The sequence below is a fragment of the Bactrocera dorsalis genome, chromosome 5 (assembly GCF_023373825.1).
Source record: "Bactrocera dorsalis isolate Fly_Bdor chromosome 5, ASM2337382v1, whole genome shotgun sequence".
Classification (NCBI taxonomy): Eukaryota; Metazoa; Arthropoda; class Insecta; order Diptera; family Tephritidae; genus Bactrocera; species Bactrocera dorsalis.
The window spans coordinates 34,109,288-34,127,222 of NC_064307.1; the positions used below are offsets into that span (position 1 = coordinate 34,109,288).

The 17,935-nt window shown below is 36.0% G+C and overlaps 4 protein-coding genes across 7 annotated transcripts; 2 read left to right on the top strand and 2 right to left on the bottom strand.

The window, feature by feature from the left end:
• Positions 1-16: 16 nt before the first annotated feature.
• On the top strand, positions 17-1,972 carry LOC105227124 (acyl-coenzyme A diphosphatase FITM2). Of its 3 annotated transcripts, none has more exons than XM_011206331.4 (3): positions 17-140; positions 209-884; positions 941-1,972. In XM_011206331.4, exons 2-3 carry the CDS (start codon positions 371-373, stop codon positions 1,645-1,647), a joined length of 1,221 nt encoding a protein of 406 aa, XP_011204633.2. In that variant the 5' UTR covers positions 17-140; positions 209-370; the 3' UTR covers positions 1,648-1,972. The 3 variants fall into 3 exon arrangements, with proteins under 3 accessions (XP_011204633.2, XP_019846178.2, XP_049315209.1); XM_019990619.3 differs by having other exon boundaries at positions 45-140; positions 190-884; XM_049459252.1 differs by having other exon boundaries at positions 85-159.
• Positions 1,898-5,659, bottom strand: LOC105227128 (ganglioside-induced differentiation-associated protein 1). Its single transcript, XM_019990621.3, has 4 exons — positions 5,188-5,659; positions 2,974-3,166; positions 2,730-2,912; positions 1,898-2,557 (listed from the first exon to the last, which is right to left on the bottom strand). The coding sequence occupies exons 1-4, from the start codon at positions 5,347-5,349 to the stop codon at positions 2,067-2,069; spliced, it is 1,029 nt and encodes a 342-aa protein (XP_019846180.2). The 5' UTR covers positions 5,350-5,659; the 3' UTR covers positions 1,898-2,066.
• A 3,639-nt stretch (positions 5,660-9,298) lies between these two features.
• LOC105227126 (differentially expressed in FDCP 8 homolog) lies at positions 9,299-11,386 on the top strand. Of its 2 annotated transcripts, XM_011206334.4 has the most exons (3): positions 9,299-10,082; positions 10,230-10,274; positions 10,462-11,386. In XM_011206334.4, exons 1-3 carry the CDS (start codon positions 9,404-9,406, stop codon positions 11,184-11,186), a joined length of 1,449 nt encoding a protein of 482 aa, XP_011204636.2. In that variant the 5' UTR covers positions 9,299-9,403; the 3' UTR covers positions 11,187-11,386. The 2 variants fall into 2 exon arrangements, with proteins under 2 accessions (XP_011204636.2, XP_011204637.2); XM_011206335.4 differs by lacking the exon at positions 10,230-10,274 and having other exon boundaries at positions 9,300-10,082.
• Positions 11,387-15,905: 4,519 nt separating this feature from the next.
• On the bottom strand, positions 15,906-17,166 carry LOC125778995 (uncharacterized). Its single transcript, XM_049459255.1, has 2 exons — positions 16,566-17,166; positions 15,906-16,343 (listed from the first exon to the last, which is right to left on the bottom strand). The coding sequence occupies exons 1-2, from the start codon at positions 17,118-17,120 to the stop codon at positions 15,948-15,950; spliced, it is 951 nt and encodes a 316-aa protein (XP_049315212.1). The 5' UTR covers positions 17,121-17,166; the 3' UTR covers positions 15,906-15,947.
• Between the last annotated feature and the right edge of the window lie 769 nt (positions 17,167-17,935).

The following is a 17,935-nucleotide window of genomic DNA, read 5'->3' on the forward strand; positions in this document are numbered from 1 at the left end:
AAAAATAGTTTTTCGTTATTAGTTTCGAAATGGCAACTCTATTTCTAATTTGACATTTGCAAAAAGTCCGAGCTCCCAAAATAAAATTACAGATGACCAGTGCAAACAGCAGGTGAACTGAAATATTTTATAGTGAAATGGTAAATTAATAATACATTAGTAAGCTTTAATTAAAAAATAATTATATAGTAATATTTTGTATTTTTAGATACGTTCAATACGAATAAGTTAATGACTTAATTACAACAGAAGCTTAAATTTAGCGGCGAAAGTGAATCTTCTTTACATGTGAAAATATTGTGAACTTTGACACATTGCTTCACTTTCACTATAAGTGAGAAATATATATTATAGGTATATATTACAAAGAATGGCTACAAAACGACGACCTTTGCGTACGAGCGCTGCCGGTCCGAGTTCCTCCAATATGAATTTTAGACCGGGTGGTCCAGATGTAAAAAGAGCGGAGGCAAAAGGTACACGACCTACTGCGGCCCCAACTAGCGTTAGGGAGATACTTGTTATGATGGTTATGCATGCCTGTAAAAAGACAATTTTCTTTGATACCAATCTAAAAGTAGCGCTATACTTGGGTAGTTTGTTTTTGGTGTCGTTGATCGGCGATTTTATACCATTTCCAAAAACATACTTTGCCCGTTCAGATAATTTATTCAATGTATACTTTGTAAAAGTTGGTTGGGGTTGGACATTAATGCTAACAGTGCCGTTTCTTGCAATGACATCATATACTCTATGTTGTGGTGACATGAAAAAAATGCTTCGACATCATATCCCTCGAATTGTCATTGCTACCTTCTTTTGGCTTTTCTGGACCAAAATGTTCAACATAATCGAAACATCCTATGGACGCTGTACAGTAAAAGGTAAATGAAATATTTGCACTAATGGTAATATTACTAAAATTATTTTTTTATTTCAGGTTTTGGAACAAAATCTGCCTGTCTGAAGGCAGGTCACTTATGGAATGGTTTCGATATATCTGGACACGCATTTATTTTAATACATTCGAGCTTAGTTTTAATAGAAGAAGCTCGTCCAATCATTAAGTGGGAATCCATTAAAGACTACCTTCGCAATGAAATACACGATCGTAGTATTTCCGAGCATTCAAGCACAAATCCATTAAGAAATTTATCAGAAGAAGAAATGCGTAATCTTCAATTTCTTTATGATCGACTAACACCAATTATACGAACATTATTTATTGGCATGGCGACGCTACAATTGCTATGGGATGTAATGTTAGTTGGCACTATGCTTTATTATCATCATATGGTAGAAAAAGTAATTAGTGGCATAATTGCAATATTAACATGGTACTTTACCTACCGATTTTGGTATCGCACAACTTTATTACCAGATCCAGCTGGTAGTGGATCATTCTTTTACCAACGAGAAAACAAAGATACCTTTGTTTATGGCAGACGACCGACTATGACAACAACAGGTCCTACGAATGTCAATGCCGGTAGTCGAGCCAATATGGCGACTGGTGCCTTCGGCGGATTAGCAGCACAACCCAAATTTATGGGTATGCCATTATATACGAATATGCGGACTGCGGCCACGGCTGCTAGCGGTAACCAAACTGGTGCTAGCAATAACGGCGTGGATTTAAACTCATAGTACTCTATGAGATCACTTATTATTAAATTTAAGTTGGTTGTTTGTCAAATAATTTAATTGTTCGAATTTGTTGTTTAGTATATTTTGATAGAAAGTGCGTAAAGTGAAACCTAATGAGGCTTACTGAAATGGTAATGGTATATTCTTTATTAATATAGATGTTTAAATTTAGTAGTGTATTAGATCCAAACATGACAAAAATCTTCTATTTTTCTACATTTAAATTATGAACAAACCTTTTAATTAAATATTTTTAACGATGTACATACATTTTTATTGGTAGAGTAAATAACAAGTAAATAAACCATTACCGTTTTACAACTCACTTTTTTATTGATTTACTTCATTTAATGGTATTTTCCAGATTTATGCATTACACATTGATGTATACAACGAATTTCGGTAAGCTCAGAAGTCACTTATTTATGAGCAAGAGCAGCGAACATGGCCATGCCCAGGAATCCTGCACCGGCACCGATTTTATAATTGGCCGGTGTATTCTGCCAGATGTCCTTGAGTATTTTAAAATTGCTCGGCATCAGTTTTTGATATGTGGGGCGTTTTTTGAAACGCAGAAAATAACTTTCTACATATGGTAATTTGCCATATGCCCAATAGTAGTTTTCGAATCCCAATTGATAAAGCCTATGCAATAATAAACCGAAACTAACATCGGCTAAAGAATATTCGTTCGAAATCAACCATTCGCGTCCAGGGTTTTCCTTGAAATCATTGTCGATGTATCGTAAAACATTGTTGACGGCATCGAGTATTTTCTGAAATTCAACCCGAGATTCAACTAACCGTTTGCGTCTGTCTTGTATATCCAGCTTGCGCAGTAGACCCGATTTATTTGTTTCGGCATCTTCGATGGATTTTTTCAATAATTCATAAACTTTCTCATTATTTTCTGAAAATAAATAATTAATATAGAATATAATTAGGATTAAGAATTTTTTAATTAAAAAATTGAGATTATATGTTTGAATTTTGCTAAGAATTAAAAATCAAAAATCTAGTTTTAACTTTCCATCTCAAATACCATAAATAACTAATAATTTTGTGTTTGTACACATACTCACTCAGACATGATTTACGAATAGGACCAATAAATGGCGGTTTCGGTGTCAATTTTAAATCGTCGTGGATGAAAGAGCCCAAACTAAGCGCACCCACAGGCAACTGATTTATTATGTTGTCGTAGAATTCCATTTTTTTGAATTCATCGGCATTGTTGCCACGCGGCTTCAAGGCGCTATGGATGCCTAAATTAAAATCAAAATACTGTGATTTACAAAATAAGCTTAATTAATTATGTTGACTTGCCTCCTCTATATTTATTTTCCACATAACTGATAATGTGATTGGAATCGGGTATTATAAAAGTGCCATCTTGCAGGACAGGAACATCGCCCTTTGGATTGAGGTTAAGGAACCATGTAGAATACTGTTCACCGTTAGCCAAATCAATAGCATATGGCACAAAGTCGATATTCTTCTCGTAGAGTATCAAAATGACCTAAAATAATTTAAAAATTTATGTACATATGTATATGAAAATTTGACTAAAAATATATAAGAACTGAAAAATATTACAGAATTAGGGTTATTATTAAATAAGAGCTAACTTTAAAAATGCTTATTTAAGTTTATACATATATAAATGTAAGCGACCTCAAATTTATTTATTAATCAAAACTGTCAGCTGGTAGCGGTATTATAGTAATATAGAATACAACTTTAATATATTGTGGAGAGAAACAATACGAAAATATAAATAAAGCAAAAAATGTTTTTTTTAATACTGTAAATAGGTCTTATTGTGTAACGGTTATATGTATTGGATCAGTGCCGAAGCTTTTGAAAATGGTAAAAAGAGAAGGAAATTCATAGCAGGTTGTAACGGCAAACGAAAGGTAAAATAACAAAAATAAAAAAAAAAATTAATTTACGGGCGATCTGAGGCGGTAAAAGTAGGAATTTGAATTCTTAAGTGATAAAACGGTTTAAACAGTTAAAACTACGAGCCCTATAAACAAGTTATACGGCGAAGTTGCAGGTAATAAAAAGGTCTACAACTTTAGTATCAACACCTTTTGGCCATAACCTCAAAATTTACGTCAAAATTCAAATATTTAAGATTTTTTTTTATTTTCATCTTTTACAAATATATAATCTCTTTCGCGAAATTTGGTATAAGTTCTACATCAAACTGATCGGAGTAATAGTTTCGGAGGTACAGCCTTGAGATATAGCCTTGTGCGCTCGAGGCTAGCTAGGCTAAGTGCGCCATCTTTCAATACAGTTTTATCAAAACTCTGTTTTTGAAATCCGTTGACAAGATTTCTCGAGAACTACTCAATCGATCTTCATGAAATTTAACACAGGTCTTTGAGATGCAATTCTTAAAAATGTGGGCGAAGGATTTTTTCCAACTACAACTATTTGAAAAAAAAAAAATGTCGCGAAATTTTTACTGAAATTTTCATTTTTTTAAGGTTTTAACTAAAACACGTATTTTTCACTTTAGATGATCCTGTAAAGAGTTATCCTGCCAATGCGGGCGCATCTTTTTTCCGAGGGGTCACCGGAAATAGCGTCGCAATGGCCGAGTTTAAAATATATTTTTTTAATTACAGAATTTCCTTGTTCATAGTGTTGGAACAATAAAAAACTCGGATAAAACATTTAATTTTTTATATGAGAAAAAAATTGTTGAAAAAAGCTGTTTTTAACTATGTAACCCCTTAAGCAGCTGATGTAAACAAACTGGTTGACAGATCGCGCTCATATTTGGCATTGTAATTAAGACAGTCAGACAATTTTTTTTTTGAAATATCATTTACCCCGAGAATTTAATTACAAAAACCCAAGAATTGTTAAATTTAAAAATGTTTCAATATTTCTTTTTCGCGGTTAGTCGATAACTTTATATACAACAAAATTATGAAGTAGAAATATGAATGAGAGACGGTATTAAATATGTTTTTCTTTTAATAAGACAAATATTACAATTTCAGACAGAAAATTTGTGTTTTTTTTTCTTTAAATATAACAAACATAGTGGCCGTTCCTTATGAAAAAGTATTGTATTACAAGCGAATTGTATTACTTACAGAACTTATTTAAATCATTTCTCAAAATAAACTCAGTAACGGCATGGAATACATAATATTATTATACTAATTAACATATGATTGTATGTATTAGTATGTGTTGCAACTCGAAATGCTAAAAATTTGTTGACTGTGGTTTGCATTTTCAAAATACGATCTACATACATACATATACGTGAGTAAATGTAGATGTTGACTCTCCTCTCGAATGAAGCCAGTATTCACACTTAGAAGCAATTTGTTTCCCTAATCTAATTGAATTTATGTAACTTCCAAGCCTGCCGGTCAAACTTTCCAGTACTTGTAGCATGTGTAAGTGCAGTGCATTAAGTTGAGGCTAATTAATTTAAGTTTAAGCACGCCCAGCGACTTGGCGCTCAGTGAGTGGGTATGAAGCTATCACATGATCGCCCACTATACTCACCTTTTGTGAATGGAAGTTATAGGGATGGAAGTAAAGTACTAAACTGTCGTCTTTAAATTGTGGAGCTGTAAACTCCTTCAAGGCTGGTGTCGGCGCAGTTGTCGATGGATGAGTTAGCGTTGTTTGGGTTTTCGCAGCTGTGTCAATATTATTTTCACTCATTTTTGAATATTGCAACGGAAACTTACGAAATTAATATTTTCTATTTCTATATCGTTTTTTATTCAAAGCGCGTATATTTATGTAATTAGCGGTGCGTGAAAGCTAAAACGATATAATAAAGACTAAGGCCGAATAAATCAAAGTTTTATCACATGCTCGACTTTTCAAATTTTCTGATACACAAACCCTCCGTATCTATGCCTATACATAGGTATGCGTGTATTAACGGCTGAAAATTGATGAGAGTAGACCACTTTGGCTAAAATGAACTGATCGCGTACGAGATTCGTTAACAACTGCGGCAGGTCGTGTTAAATTTGGCTTACATACAAACTAAACAGAGAATTTTTAAAAATTAGTTAATACCTTATATCTTTGTAGTTGTGCAAGTATAAAAACACACGGCACATAAACACATACGAAATATTCGCGTGACGAAGGGTTGGCGAATTGGGAACAACAGAACATTCGGTTCTCTCGTTAGTAAACAATTACCAAATAACCCAGAGATCTTGATTCCAGAAGAGAGCGCTTGACTTTTTTGTATAAATGATGATAAACAAATTTACACTGCTCAGACGTTTATATACATATTTTAATAACTGTAAACATTTCGCCTAAAAAAAATAAATTAATACATGAAGATGAATGTTATGTACCTTCCATCTTGTTATTTTGAAGTTTGAATGTGATTGTAACGGGTTTTTCAAAAGGAACGGTACAAAAGTAGACCGATAGGGGCAGCAAACGGCGCTATACTTTTCCCGCTTTTTTGACATTTCTCTTCAGTAAGGTCTGGCATTTCATTATGAAAAGATATATGATCCAACAACGAGTTGAAATTATTAAAATTTAATACCAAAAATCGCAGTCAATGGGCTCAACTTTAAGATCCTTTCTCCCTCCGTTTTTTCTCCCCAAGATGCGACTCATTTGTCGGAACTATAGCATAATATGTTGTCTGATATGTTGAAGTTCCGAGAAATGAGTCACATCTTGGGAAAATGGCGGACATGGCTAAATCGACTCAAACCAAACGACCTAAATCATGTCCTTACATATATGGAATAGCAGTTAATTTGAAATACCTTTACCTTTATGAAATTTAACACGAATTATTGCTTTGGATAACTGTGCAATATCAGAAAACACTTTTAGATCGGATCTCTATAACATACATATATACAACTCTTATATAAACTGATAGATAGCATTTTTTTTTGAAAATACATAGGTATGGACAATTTTCGAAGAAATTGTTTAAAACACTATAGCTGGCCGATCAAAATCGAATTCTGTGTGGTGGAATCTTTTGTATTTGTGAAGAGTGGTACAGCTTAGTGCGCAACCGGGGTTATTTCTGGTTGAAAAAAAATTATGGTAATACCAGAAAATTCGCCTCCGGCTTTGATCTTTGAAAATTGCGAGGGTATACAATATTCGGTTACAATCGAGCTTAGCTTTTTCTTGCTTGTTTTTATCAAGAATGATAGACTCTACTCTACTTTATCATTCTTCGTGTTTATGTTAATACCTCTATACATATGTACAATAGATAATAGATACCAAAGTTAATGCAAATTTCCTCGGAGTGACGCATAATCTATGTACCAAATCGTATAAAGATATACCAGTGGTTGTTATACAATTTTTTAAATTGGTATGGAATTTGTTTGTCAACTTAACGGTTATACATACATATACGTATATACATACATGCGTTGAGTTGAAAAAAGGATTCGTTCAAAGCTCCACTATTTTATGAGGTGTGTATTATATGTATGTATATATTGGGTTAGTTCCTAGATCTAAGAGAAGTAGTCATACTTTAGGATACCTCCGCTTGAGGCGGATTTTAACAGACTCTGCGGCCTCACTATCAATACCTCCTCCAGTGTATCATACTGTGGGGACAGTGAATCTTGTTAATGTGGGCCAAATGCACAAGAGATGCTGCCTGCCTGGTGTCTTGCTCCAAACATTTCCTACAATATTCTTCGAAATTACTTTAGGAATGTTGTTGTTGTTGTTTTAACGGTATATCCAATCCTCGTTAGGATGATAAGGGACGTTTGCATTGTCGTCGCGGTCATCCTGGGCACGTGCTGTTTCGACGGTGTCGGAGGGTGTTAGATGAGTAGGGTTTGTGGGGCATGCAAAGAGGTGGCCAGTATCATGCGGGGACTCGTTGCATGCAAGACATACGTTGGGTATGTCAGGGTCAATTCTAGATAAGTAGGAGTTTAACCTGCTACAATATCCAGAACGAAGTTGCGCTAGGGTCTCTCGCGTTTCTCGCGAAAATAAAGCTCTTCGTCTGCTGTAGGTGGTGATTTGACTCCAAGAGCGCCATTCACGGGAAGGGAGTCGGTGAAGGTGTTGATGGCTCCACTGTGAATGGTGGTCAGTACCTGTCGGAAGTCAGTCGCGTCTGAAGTCCGGTCGGCGTACTGTGCGACGTCGTCGACGTTGTCGAGGAAAGACCTCTTGACGCTCTTAGGAGGCGGTTCCGCTCCAAGCAGATGGCTACAAGTGTGATTCCTACGGAAACATCCTGGCGGGAACTGCTTGGAGAGGAGTTCATTGTGCTCCTTTACAAGAAGCATAAGCGTCTCACTGTGGAGGTGTTCTATTGGAGACATCAAAAGGCATCCCGTCGTGGTCCGGAGTGCAGTATTCTTGCGGGTCTGAAGTTTCCTCATCTGCGTACCACTGCAACCAGGCGACCATATTGGTGCTGCGTAGTTAAGGACCGGCCGGCCGATTTCCTTGTAAGTTGCCAACAACGTTTCTTTGTCTTTTCCCCATGTGCTGCCGGCTAGCGACTTGAAGATTTTGTTGCGGCTCTGAACCTTGGTGATAATCGCGGTCGTATATGGAGAAAAGGAGCATAGACTATCAAAGTTTACGCCTAAAATTTTAGGGTTATTGACAGCCGGAATTTTGACGCCATCGACCACAATATTAAGTTCCAGTCTGTACTCCTTCGTCCAGTTTGTAAATATGGTCGCTGTGGATTTGGTGGGGAAAGTGTGAGGTTTCGTGCAGAGAGGAAAAGAGAAAGGTCGGAGAGGTAGTTGTTTACCTTCGAACACATGCCATCGATTCCACCTAGCGTAGTTTTTTCAGTGTCCTGCAGTAGCGTTGTGTGGTTGACTGTGTCAAAGGCTTTTGACTAGTCCAACGCTAAAGGGATCGTTCTCTCACAGGGTGGTTTCTGGTTGAGGCCATGGACTATCTGAGCGTTTATGACGCATTACTTTAGGAATGTTTTCTGTCGCTACAACAACAACAGCTTAGGCTTGTAGGCAATGGGTCATGAGTAGCCATTTTGTTTGCCATTTTGAATACTTTAAAATATTTTATATTCCTCGATCGACATTGATTATCATATTTGATTTTCCAAAATGCTACCTGTATAAAATAAGATTCTGCACGAGTTTCGCACGGCTTTGGTTGCATTTAATAATTTTTTAAACCACAAATTTTAGTGAAATATCAATTCTTGTTCTTCCTTTTAGCTAACAGCTGATAGCAGTTATGAAACGAACATAATAGCTTGGGATTTGCTAGCAACAGGGTATTTCTCAAAACAGCTGTTCTTTATTATTGTCAAAATAAAAATAAATTTATCAACCGAATAGATTCTAGAGCTGTGTTACTACTAATCGGCAGAAATCGATAACTTTTTATCGCTTAACAAATACTTTCTATATTCATACCGAAGCACTTTTCTTTGTTTGATCTTGCGTTTCATGCAAATTATTCAGACAGTTTTCATTTTTTGTAAATTTATTTAATGTGTTCTATTCATGAGAAAGTAGTTCGTTTCAGTTAACGTGTTGTAATTAACAAAATTGTATATATTACGATAAGCATGTTATCGAAAAAAAGTTCGATAACTTTTTACGCTAGTTCGCCCACCCTTGTTTGCTAAACAAGCAACACTGTTTTCCAGCTGTTTTTATTTGGAATTTGAGTTCGAGGACAAACATTTTATTATTTCTTTTAACTCTTTGTCAAATGATGTTTTCATTTTGAATATTACAAAATTATGAATCCGCTTCGTGGGAGTTTAGCAAGTATACCAGGAGCTTTGAGCTCCTTCATCAGTGAAAGTGCTTCCAGTTTATTACAATATAATAGTTTGAACAATAGTGCTGCAGGCGCTCAAGATGATGACGTTAGTTCTACTACGTCTCAAAGTGATAAATCATATCCCATACCATCGTCACTAGTAAAAGAACAATGGCGATTAATCTTTACTTCCGACGCTAATGTCCAAGATTTGGAAGCTGCGATCGCCCATTGTCGTGATTTGGTTATGATCTCAGATGAATGTAGTGAAGAACGACGTTGGTTGGTACGCCATTTAGTCGATTTACGTTACTCTCTGAAAGAGCTACAATCGGCAGAGTCTGATCCTTTGGAAATAGCGCCTCATGTAAAGACAGTTGTGGGCCATCACTTCAACGTTCAGCGAAGTGGTCATATTGGTGCACGTCAATATTGTGATCATTGTAGTGGCCTCATATGGAGAATGATCCAAGCAAGCTATGTGTGTACAGACTGCAATTTTATAGCTCATCAAAAGTGTGTGGACAGTATAATACGAATATGTGCGCATGTAGTAGCGTCCGAACGGCGCTACCCTATCAACGAAATATGTCCAGAAATTGGATTGGCGGCTCAGAGATATAAGTGCCCTGAATGTGGAATTTTACTCAATTTCAGTAAGTTAAAAAAAAACCCAAAACTAATTATTGTAGAACAAGGAAAAAAAGATGGTTAAAGTATTGCTACAAGGAATGTTCATAAATCCTTTCAACTGTATATTCCAAATGTAACTATTCTTGTGTTAATTTTTGTTTTTTATTTAGCTCTACCCAAGCCGATTAGCTGTTTTGGTTCAAATAAAACAGAGGGTAAACTCATTACTTTCTTATCAATTAAAAAATCTATTTGCACAGTTGTAACAAAAAATATAATCGGATTCACCACTTATCTATACAGCGTATTTACTTTAATGCTATGTAGATCATTTGAAACTAACATATAACCTAAAGAATGAACTATCTCAAAATGTATTAAATTTGTTTTTATTTCGAATAGAAAACTCGTGGATTGAACCTCGTCTTTGCGATTACAGTGGTCTTTATTATTGTCCAAATTGTCATTGGAATGACTATAGCATCATACCCGCTCGTGTTGTCCATAATTGGGATTTTACACAATACAAAGTATCACGTGCTTCGCTTCAGGAAATAAATCTATTTTATGAAAAACCTTTGATAAAGCTGGAGGAGGCTAATCCGAAATTATTTGTATTCTTGGAGAAATTGGGAAATGTAAAGAAGTTACGCCAAAATTTATTTTACATGAGGAAATATTTGCTGGAATGCCGCTCAGCAACTGAGGAAAAGCTTCTGGATAAGCAGATAACTAATCATCTTAACAACGACAATGTTGGTGCTAATGAATCTCGTCGCCATCTAATACAATCCACCGAATTTTATTCAATAAATGATTTAGAACTTATTGAAAAGGGCATTTTAGTCGATTATTTGCAAAAAGTGTTTAATGCTTTTGATCAGCATATACGGAATTGCGAACTGTGCCGCGCCAAGGCTTACATATGTGAGATTTGCGACAATAATGAAGTGATATTTCCTTTTGATGATGGTTGTATTATGTGTAATAAATGTAATTCCATCTACCATCGCGTTTGCATGACGAGAAAAAATATGTCATGTCCGAAATGTATACGTTTGCAAGAGCGGAAAAATCATTTAGCAATTGTTAATGCTGAAGATATAAGTGATACGGACGATATTTAGTAGTTTAAGCTTTTAAAATGATAAATTAGAATTAATGCTTTGTAACCACATATACATTTATATTTTTTAATTATATATTTTATGTATAATATCTTGAATTGTCCTGTATATAAATATTGTATGTACATAATTATTTACATGTTCGATTGTCTTTTGATATTTACGGAAAATATTAAATTCAAATATACTTTGAAAAATTATTGTATGCGTTTTAATAGTTATTTTAAATGTTGAAAATAGCAAAGAAGCAGATGTGACTTATTTGAACGCTATTTTAGCGTTAAAAGGTTATAAAGGATTGAGTTCAGAAGCTATCTGGTCAAAGGCATCTGATATCTGAGTAAACAAAAAATTATCTATATGTGTGTATAATTAGATTATAATTTGATGAATTTTGAAATGAAGATTTTATTACAAATGTGAAAATATCCTAAGGGGATTATTTGTAATAGGTCAATTGAAAAATCCCCGGCCCACTAGTAAAACAAATTTTTAGCAGCCATTTCTGTAGTACGATTTGTTCTTGGTCCAAAATAAACTTCACGTTCGACGATCAGCTCTTCTTTGGTCGTCCACTACGTTTACCGTCTTCGGTACTCATTTCACCACGTCTAAACTTAGCATACCAATCCTTGATGGTTGATTTTCCTGGCGCAGTATCGGGAAACTCTTCATCAAGCCAAGCTTTTGCTTCAACTGTATTTTTGCCCTTCAAAAAGCAATATTTTATCAACACGCGAAATTCCTTTTTATCCATTTTATTCACAATAACAAAATTTACTCCTCTCAAAGTATAATTCACATACTAATAATTCGACAGCTGTCAAATTTTTGCATTCGCCTTTTGAAGGTTAGTGCTAAATAAAATTCTTATAGATTTAATTCTAGTAACGACATCTATATGTCGGGCCGGGGACTTTTCAATCGACCAGCTGTTTATCCAAGACATAAACCTACGAACTTTTGTCATATGATATACGTTCTGTGTCACTTAATACGTTCTCTGCTGATGCCACAGCAAAATATGAAGGAAAATATTTTGGAGACTCTTTATACGTTCTCAGCAACTGTGTTCATTCCGTATACCATATTTTTACAAGCCGTTAAAATGAATTTTCTGCAATATTATGATTGAACTTCATGGCATTAATTAAACTTAATAACAGAAATTTTTGATTTCAAATTAAACATTTACCACCGTTATTTAGATCCTGCGTAAACAGAGTGCTGTGCAGTCAATTAGCAGTTATTCTGGAGTTTTAGACTCCACTTCGCAGAACCGGTAATTTGCACAAGATCCATGTTATATAAGTGTTTCTTGAGCTTGCAATGGCCTCGAGATGTAGATTTCATACTTAAACCTACTAAGCTTGTAACCACCTATAAGCAACTTGGCATGGTGCATGCCTGGGAGTTGTTGCTCATACCTTTCCCTGCTCACTCATCCTTGCGGAGCAGCTCTTTTATGGTATGGTTCAGGTTCTAGCATGTTGGTGGATGCTGCGGAGCGGGCGAGCTCATCAGCCAGTTCATTCCAGGCTATATCTTTGTGAAGCAGATAAGGTGCAGGATAAGGTCAAGGATACGATCTGATAGACAGCCGTTCTATACACTCCTGCATCGGTAGCGATTTGATCTCGTACGCATTTATCGCTTTAAACGTCACTCAGGGGACTATACGTTCGTTGCGATAATTGCGTTGGATGTTTAGGCCTACGCACCGACTTATAGCAAAGATCTCTTCGTGGAATATGCTCACAAAATTTCCCATAGCTATGGGGAGTTTGGTATAGCTCGAGAGTGGAATCATTCCATTCAGCTTTGCTGCTAAGTATAGAGCCAATGATATTTCGCCCCTTAAGTCCGTCATACGCTATGTAATAAGATAACCTTACCTAATTCTTCTGCTGACATTTGAAGCAGTGTGTGTTTGGCTACCTGACACGCAGAGGGGTCGTTGCAGCTTCGAAAGTTGAAGTCTACCGAATAATAATAATCTTGGTAGAGACAAAATCTTTTATTGTTATTATATTTTTAACCAAAGTATATCAATCGAAAGTTCCAGTTTTTGTTTTTGGATCTATTCCTGTAGAATGGATTTTCGAAAAATTAATTTGCCTTTTTTATATATTTTATAATTAGGCTGGTTCTAGTAAGACATCTAGTTCAACCGCTTATAAAAGTTTCTTTCTTAGTGCCGAAAGGTTATGTCTTTGAAAATGAAGTTATCGTTATCTCTCTCATAAACAACTCTATTAACACCCATTTTGGACGTCGGTTACGGCAAATAAGTCAATTGTACTAATTTGTGACATCAAATATACCCCATCCAAGATTGCTGTAAATGCCAACTGAACATTCCTGTTTAATGAGGGGAATTTTGGAACTAAACTCAAAGCCAACAACCCACCAACCTCAGCTTATTTGCCAAAGGAATGGTGCTTTACATACATCCGTTCGCATTACTCATTGTAAAAAGGGTTACGTTACGTGATAATCTACTATTTACTCGAAAAATAGGGGAGGATATGAAATATTTTCTCTTGAACAGCTTTCAAATTCTCAAAACAGCAAAATGCCTTCATTAATAGGTATACTATGCGAACATTGAAGAGAATACTGTGATAAAGATATAACATTCGAGTAGTATGACTTGGTGAAAGGCAACCTATTTAATGGAGACCCATATTGCAACCGAATTTTCCACCTTTCTCGCTTTTTTGCTCTTACATCTGTGGAAAATAATTGATAACGCTCTGTTGCAATGTGTGTAGGCATAATGTGCACATGTCAACAAATTGAAATCTTTCTTGATTTATGCAGCTTTTCTGTTTCAATATATGTTCTAACTGATCTATATCTAAAAATATGGTGATCGTGCGCGTACTACTTTTGATACGGCTCATCTTGAAACACCAATACAGTCGGCTTGTGCTTACTTTCGAGCTCTTACACGTAAACCCACAATTCTTCACCTGTAACGATTTCTTAGACGTGTTATTTTTATAGTCAAATATTCATGCAATATTGAATATAGTCCCACTAATGCCCATAGTTGTCTCAATCTCACGATAAGTAGCATAGTGATCTTGCAATATCAGTTTGCGCACAGCACCAATAGTTTTCGGAACAACAACTGATTTTGGACCACCTTCCCGAAATTCGTCTTGGTCTTCGTGATTGACGATCTCGATTGAATCATACATCGACAAACATTGGTCATTGAAAAATTGAATTATGTTCATTTATGTACTTTTGATGGATTGATACAATATTAAATTCCATTGATCATGTAAATGGTTTTTCAATAAGGACGATGCAAAAGTAGACCTATAGCGACCGCAAACGATGAGACATTTTTTCTCGTTCTTTTGACATTTCTCTACAGAAAGGTTTGCAAATTCATCAAGGAGTCGGTATTATTAAAATTTCCTTCCGAAATTTGGAGCCCGTACCTCAACTTTCAGAGCGCTACGTTCAATTTATGGTCGTCCTAATCGTCCTGTCCGATCAACAGCTGAGCGTTTAGTGGAAAAATTTGAATCCACAGTCACAGTACAAAATGTTCCCGTGCCAGTGAGACAAAGAAGTGCCCGTGGTATCGAGAATATTGCTGCCGCTAGCGCAACAATTGAGAGAGACCCACATCAGTCTCTCACAATTCGTTCTCAAGCGTTGAGTATCTCTGTATCGTCGTTATGACGAATTTTGCGAAAAGATCTTGGCCTACATCCTTACAAGATTAAATTGACGCAAGAACTGAAGCCGCTTGACGACCAGAATCGTCGTATGTCCGTGAATCGGGTTGAGCAACAATTTAAAAATGGTCCGGATTTTCATCGAAAAATCATCTTAAGCGATGTGGTTCATTTCTGGCAGCAATCTACACGTACTCCATGAGTCACCATTGCATTTCGAAAAAATTACGGTTTGGTGCGGTTTATGGGCCGGCGGCTTCATTGGGTTGTACTTTTTTTCTGTGATCAAGACCGGCACGTTACTGTGAATGGGAATTGCAACCGCTCAATTATAACTGAATATTTTTGGCCCGATAACGGCCACACAAGCCACACAACGAATGTCACAATCGATTTATTGAAAACCAAGTTTGATGAACATGTTATCTCACGAAATGGCCCAGTTAATTCTCCGCCTCGGTCGTGCGATTTGACGCCGTTAGACTATTTCCTGTGGGGCTACGTCAACTCTATGATCTATGCCAACAAGTCAGCTACGACTGATGAACTTCGTATGAATATCGCGCCGAGTTCCACACTCAATGGCATGGCATTGTACTTTCACAGGAATAAAGAATTTTTGTAGCGCTCTTATTGAAAAACCCGTTATAAATCAAAGAACAGTGGATATATTGGAATAAAATGCGGCACAGATATAAGACACCTTCGAGACGTGGTCAGTTATTGGTCAATCTTTGAGAAAAAATTTGTGATAATGAAACTTGTTTTCTTTTTCTTATTATAATGTATTTTAATGCTTAAAATTTATACAAATCAGTTCAATACATCGCCTAGCCCTCTTAAATATAATTTCTAACTTCCAGTAGAATGTTTGAAAGGCATTGGTTGACATAATGCAGTGAGCTTCATTTTTCAAACTGACTGTATTTTCATTATTACTTAAAATTAAAAAAATACAATAAAGACACGCTGATGTTTCTTAAACCACATTTATTATTTTTTTTGGAAAATAATAAAAATAATAAGCTAACAGTTAATAGTAGTAATGCTGATCTTTTTAAGCTCAAAAGTGTCCACGTGGTGCCAAAATTTGGCGAAAATTTCTTCGAGTCATAGTTAATCGATTTATATTTTTAGGTGGTAACTTCGTTAGTTGTGAAAAGCGTTTTCTATTCGCATCCTTATGGATCTGCGGCGCTGTAAGTTTTGCATTTCTGAACTGTGATTTCTCCTTTGGTGGCGGCCTTATATCATCTGATGATTTTGCTACCTGTTTTTCATTATTCAGCTTTGATGGCATCGTAACTTTATAATCAAGGGTTCCTGCCGATGTCATTATATGTGGTTTGGGATCGGGATCCGGTCGGTCCGACAATTCTACCAAACTTCCTGTAAAAATTTGGCTTTCGTCCATTTTATCTTTTATTAGCTTGAAATCCTCTCCTGATGGTTTTGCTACCTGTTTTTCATTATTCAGCTTTGATGGCATCGTAATTTGTGCAGAATGCTCACAACGGTTTGTCATCACTTCATAGTTAAGAGTTTCTGCCGATGTCACTATATGTACTTTTGGATCGGGATCCGGTCGGACCGACAATTCTCCCAAACGTCTAGTAAGCATTTGGCTTTCGTCCATTTTATCTTTTATTAGCTTGAAATCCTCTCCTGATGGTTTTGCCACTTGTTTTTCATTATTGAGCTTTGATGGCATCGTAATTTGTGCAGAATGCTCACATCGGTTTGTCATCACTTTATAATCAAGAGTTTCTGCCGATGTCATTATATGGGGTTTGGGATCGGGATCCGGTCGGACCGACAGTTCTCCCAAACTTTTTGTAAAAATTTGGTTATCGTCCATTTCATCTTTTATTATCTTGAAATCCTCCCCTTCCTTCATCCTCCACTGTAGCGCCTCCATCTTAAGAGATAGCCTCTTTTGCTGCTGGCAATTTATAACCCCTAGCTGGTTCTTTAAATGATCGCAGTACATTTGCTCCCGACGAAGTGTTTGAATTTCATCAGGACTTGGCCAATACACCTTTGCTTTCATCTGGGCAATCGACTTTTCGGTTACGTAATATTTCGACATGGCTATTCGCACACAGCTTTTGAAATTACGGGGATCGCGATTTTTCACTTCTTTGCTATGCAGGAATATAGTATAACTAAGTGTTCCTGGATGTGTTGGTAGCAGGTTTCCCAATGCAGAGATATGTGTACTTGGTTTCTTCAGCATTTCGCGTTGTAGACTGTTCAGTGGCAATGATTAATAGATAATGATAGCTGCTCTGTATGTTGCCCTGCTTTTTATAGCGTATTCACCGAGGACACGTGTTAATGTTTTCTACCTGAGTCCTGGATGCAGGTAGAAAGTTTCATTATTAGTTTAAATTTTTAAGGGCGTAACTTTTCATGAGTCTTTATTTTACATTTTATTAACTTTGAGTAGATTCTAAAAACTTGCTGAATAACAAAAGAATTAAAGATAATATTTGGTAAGGGATTTTAAAAAATTTCTATTCTTACAACATAAATTTTTCCAGCCTGAGTCAGGAAATCCCTTCTGACTTTGTCGGTCCGAATAACGTGGGATTTTTTCGTATTTTTATACTCTGAACAGGATACAGGGTGGCTGATGAAAGCCGCTACCAAAAAAAAATTAAATAACTTTTTTTATATTTAATGAATCTGGTTAATTTTTTTTTTATTTTGCAGATTGACTTTAACATTTAACAAAAATGGATAACTGGGACACTGAAACAAGAATTTGGATTGTCCGCCGCTATCACGCACTGGAGTCCGTAGTTTCGGTTCAAAGAGAATATAGGCGCACGTATGGCGGCAATCCTCCGAGCAGATGGATCATAATGAGACTTGTAAACAATTTTGCCGAGCATGGGACAGTCAACAGAAGACCTTACCATCGAAACCCTTCAGTTCGAACGGAGGAAACAATCGCTGTTGTAGCTGCTGCCATACAAAACAATCCACCTGTTTCGACAAAGAAAAATGAATTCCATACACTGAAAAAAAATATTATTTGAGTTTCTT

Bases quoted from the DNA above. Each gene is read 5' to 3' on its own strand.
- LOC125778995 (XM_049459255.1), bottom strand. From the start codon at position 17,120: ATGCTGAAGAAACCAAGTACACATATCTCTGCATTGGGAAACCTGCTA. The intron at 16,344-16,565 runs GTGGCAAAACCA...AATGAAAAACAG, and splicing joins AGCTCAATAATGAAAAACAA to GTAGCAAAACCATCAGGAGA.
- LOC105227124 (XM_011206331.4), top strand. From the start codon at position 371: ATGGCTACAAAACGACGACCTTTGCGTACGAGCGCTGCCGGTCCGAGT. The intron at 885-940 runs GTAAATGAAATA...TTTTTATTTCAG, and splicing joins TGGACGCTGTACAGTAAAAG to GTTTTGGAACAAAATCTGCC.
- LOC105227128 (XM_019990621.3), bottom strand. From the start codon at position 5,349: ATGAGTGAAAATAATATTGACACAGCTGCGAAAACCCAAACAACGCTA. The intron at 3,167-5,187 runs GTGAGTATAGTG...AAATTATTTTAG, and splicing joins ATAACTTCCATTCACAAAAG to GTCATTTTGATACTCTACGA. The intron at 2,558-2,729 runs GTGAGTATGTGT...ATTTATTTTCAG, and splicing joins TATTCGTAAATCATGTCTGA to AAAATAATGAGAAAGTTTAT.
- LOC105227126 (XM_011206334.4), top strand. From the start codon at position 9,404: ATGAATCCGCTTCGTGGGAGTTTAGCAAGTATACCAGGAGCTTTGAGC. The intron at 10,083-10,229 runs GTAAGTTAAAAA...TTTTTTATTTAG, and splicing joins TGGAATTTTACTCAATTTCA to CTCTACCCAAGCCGATTAGC. The intron at 10,275-10,461 runs GTAAACTCATTA...TATTTCGAATAG, and splicing joins TGGTTCAAATAAAACAGAGG to AAAACTCGTGGATTGAACCT.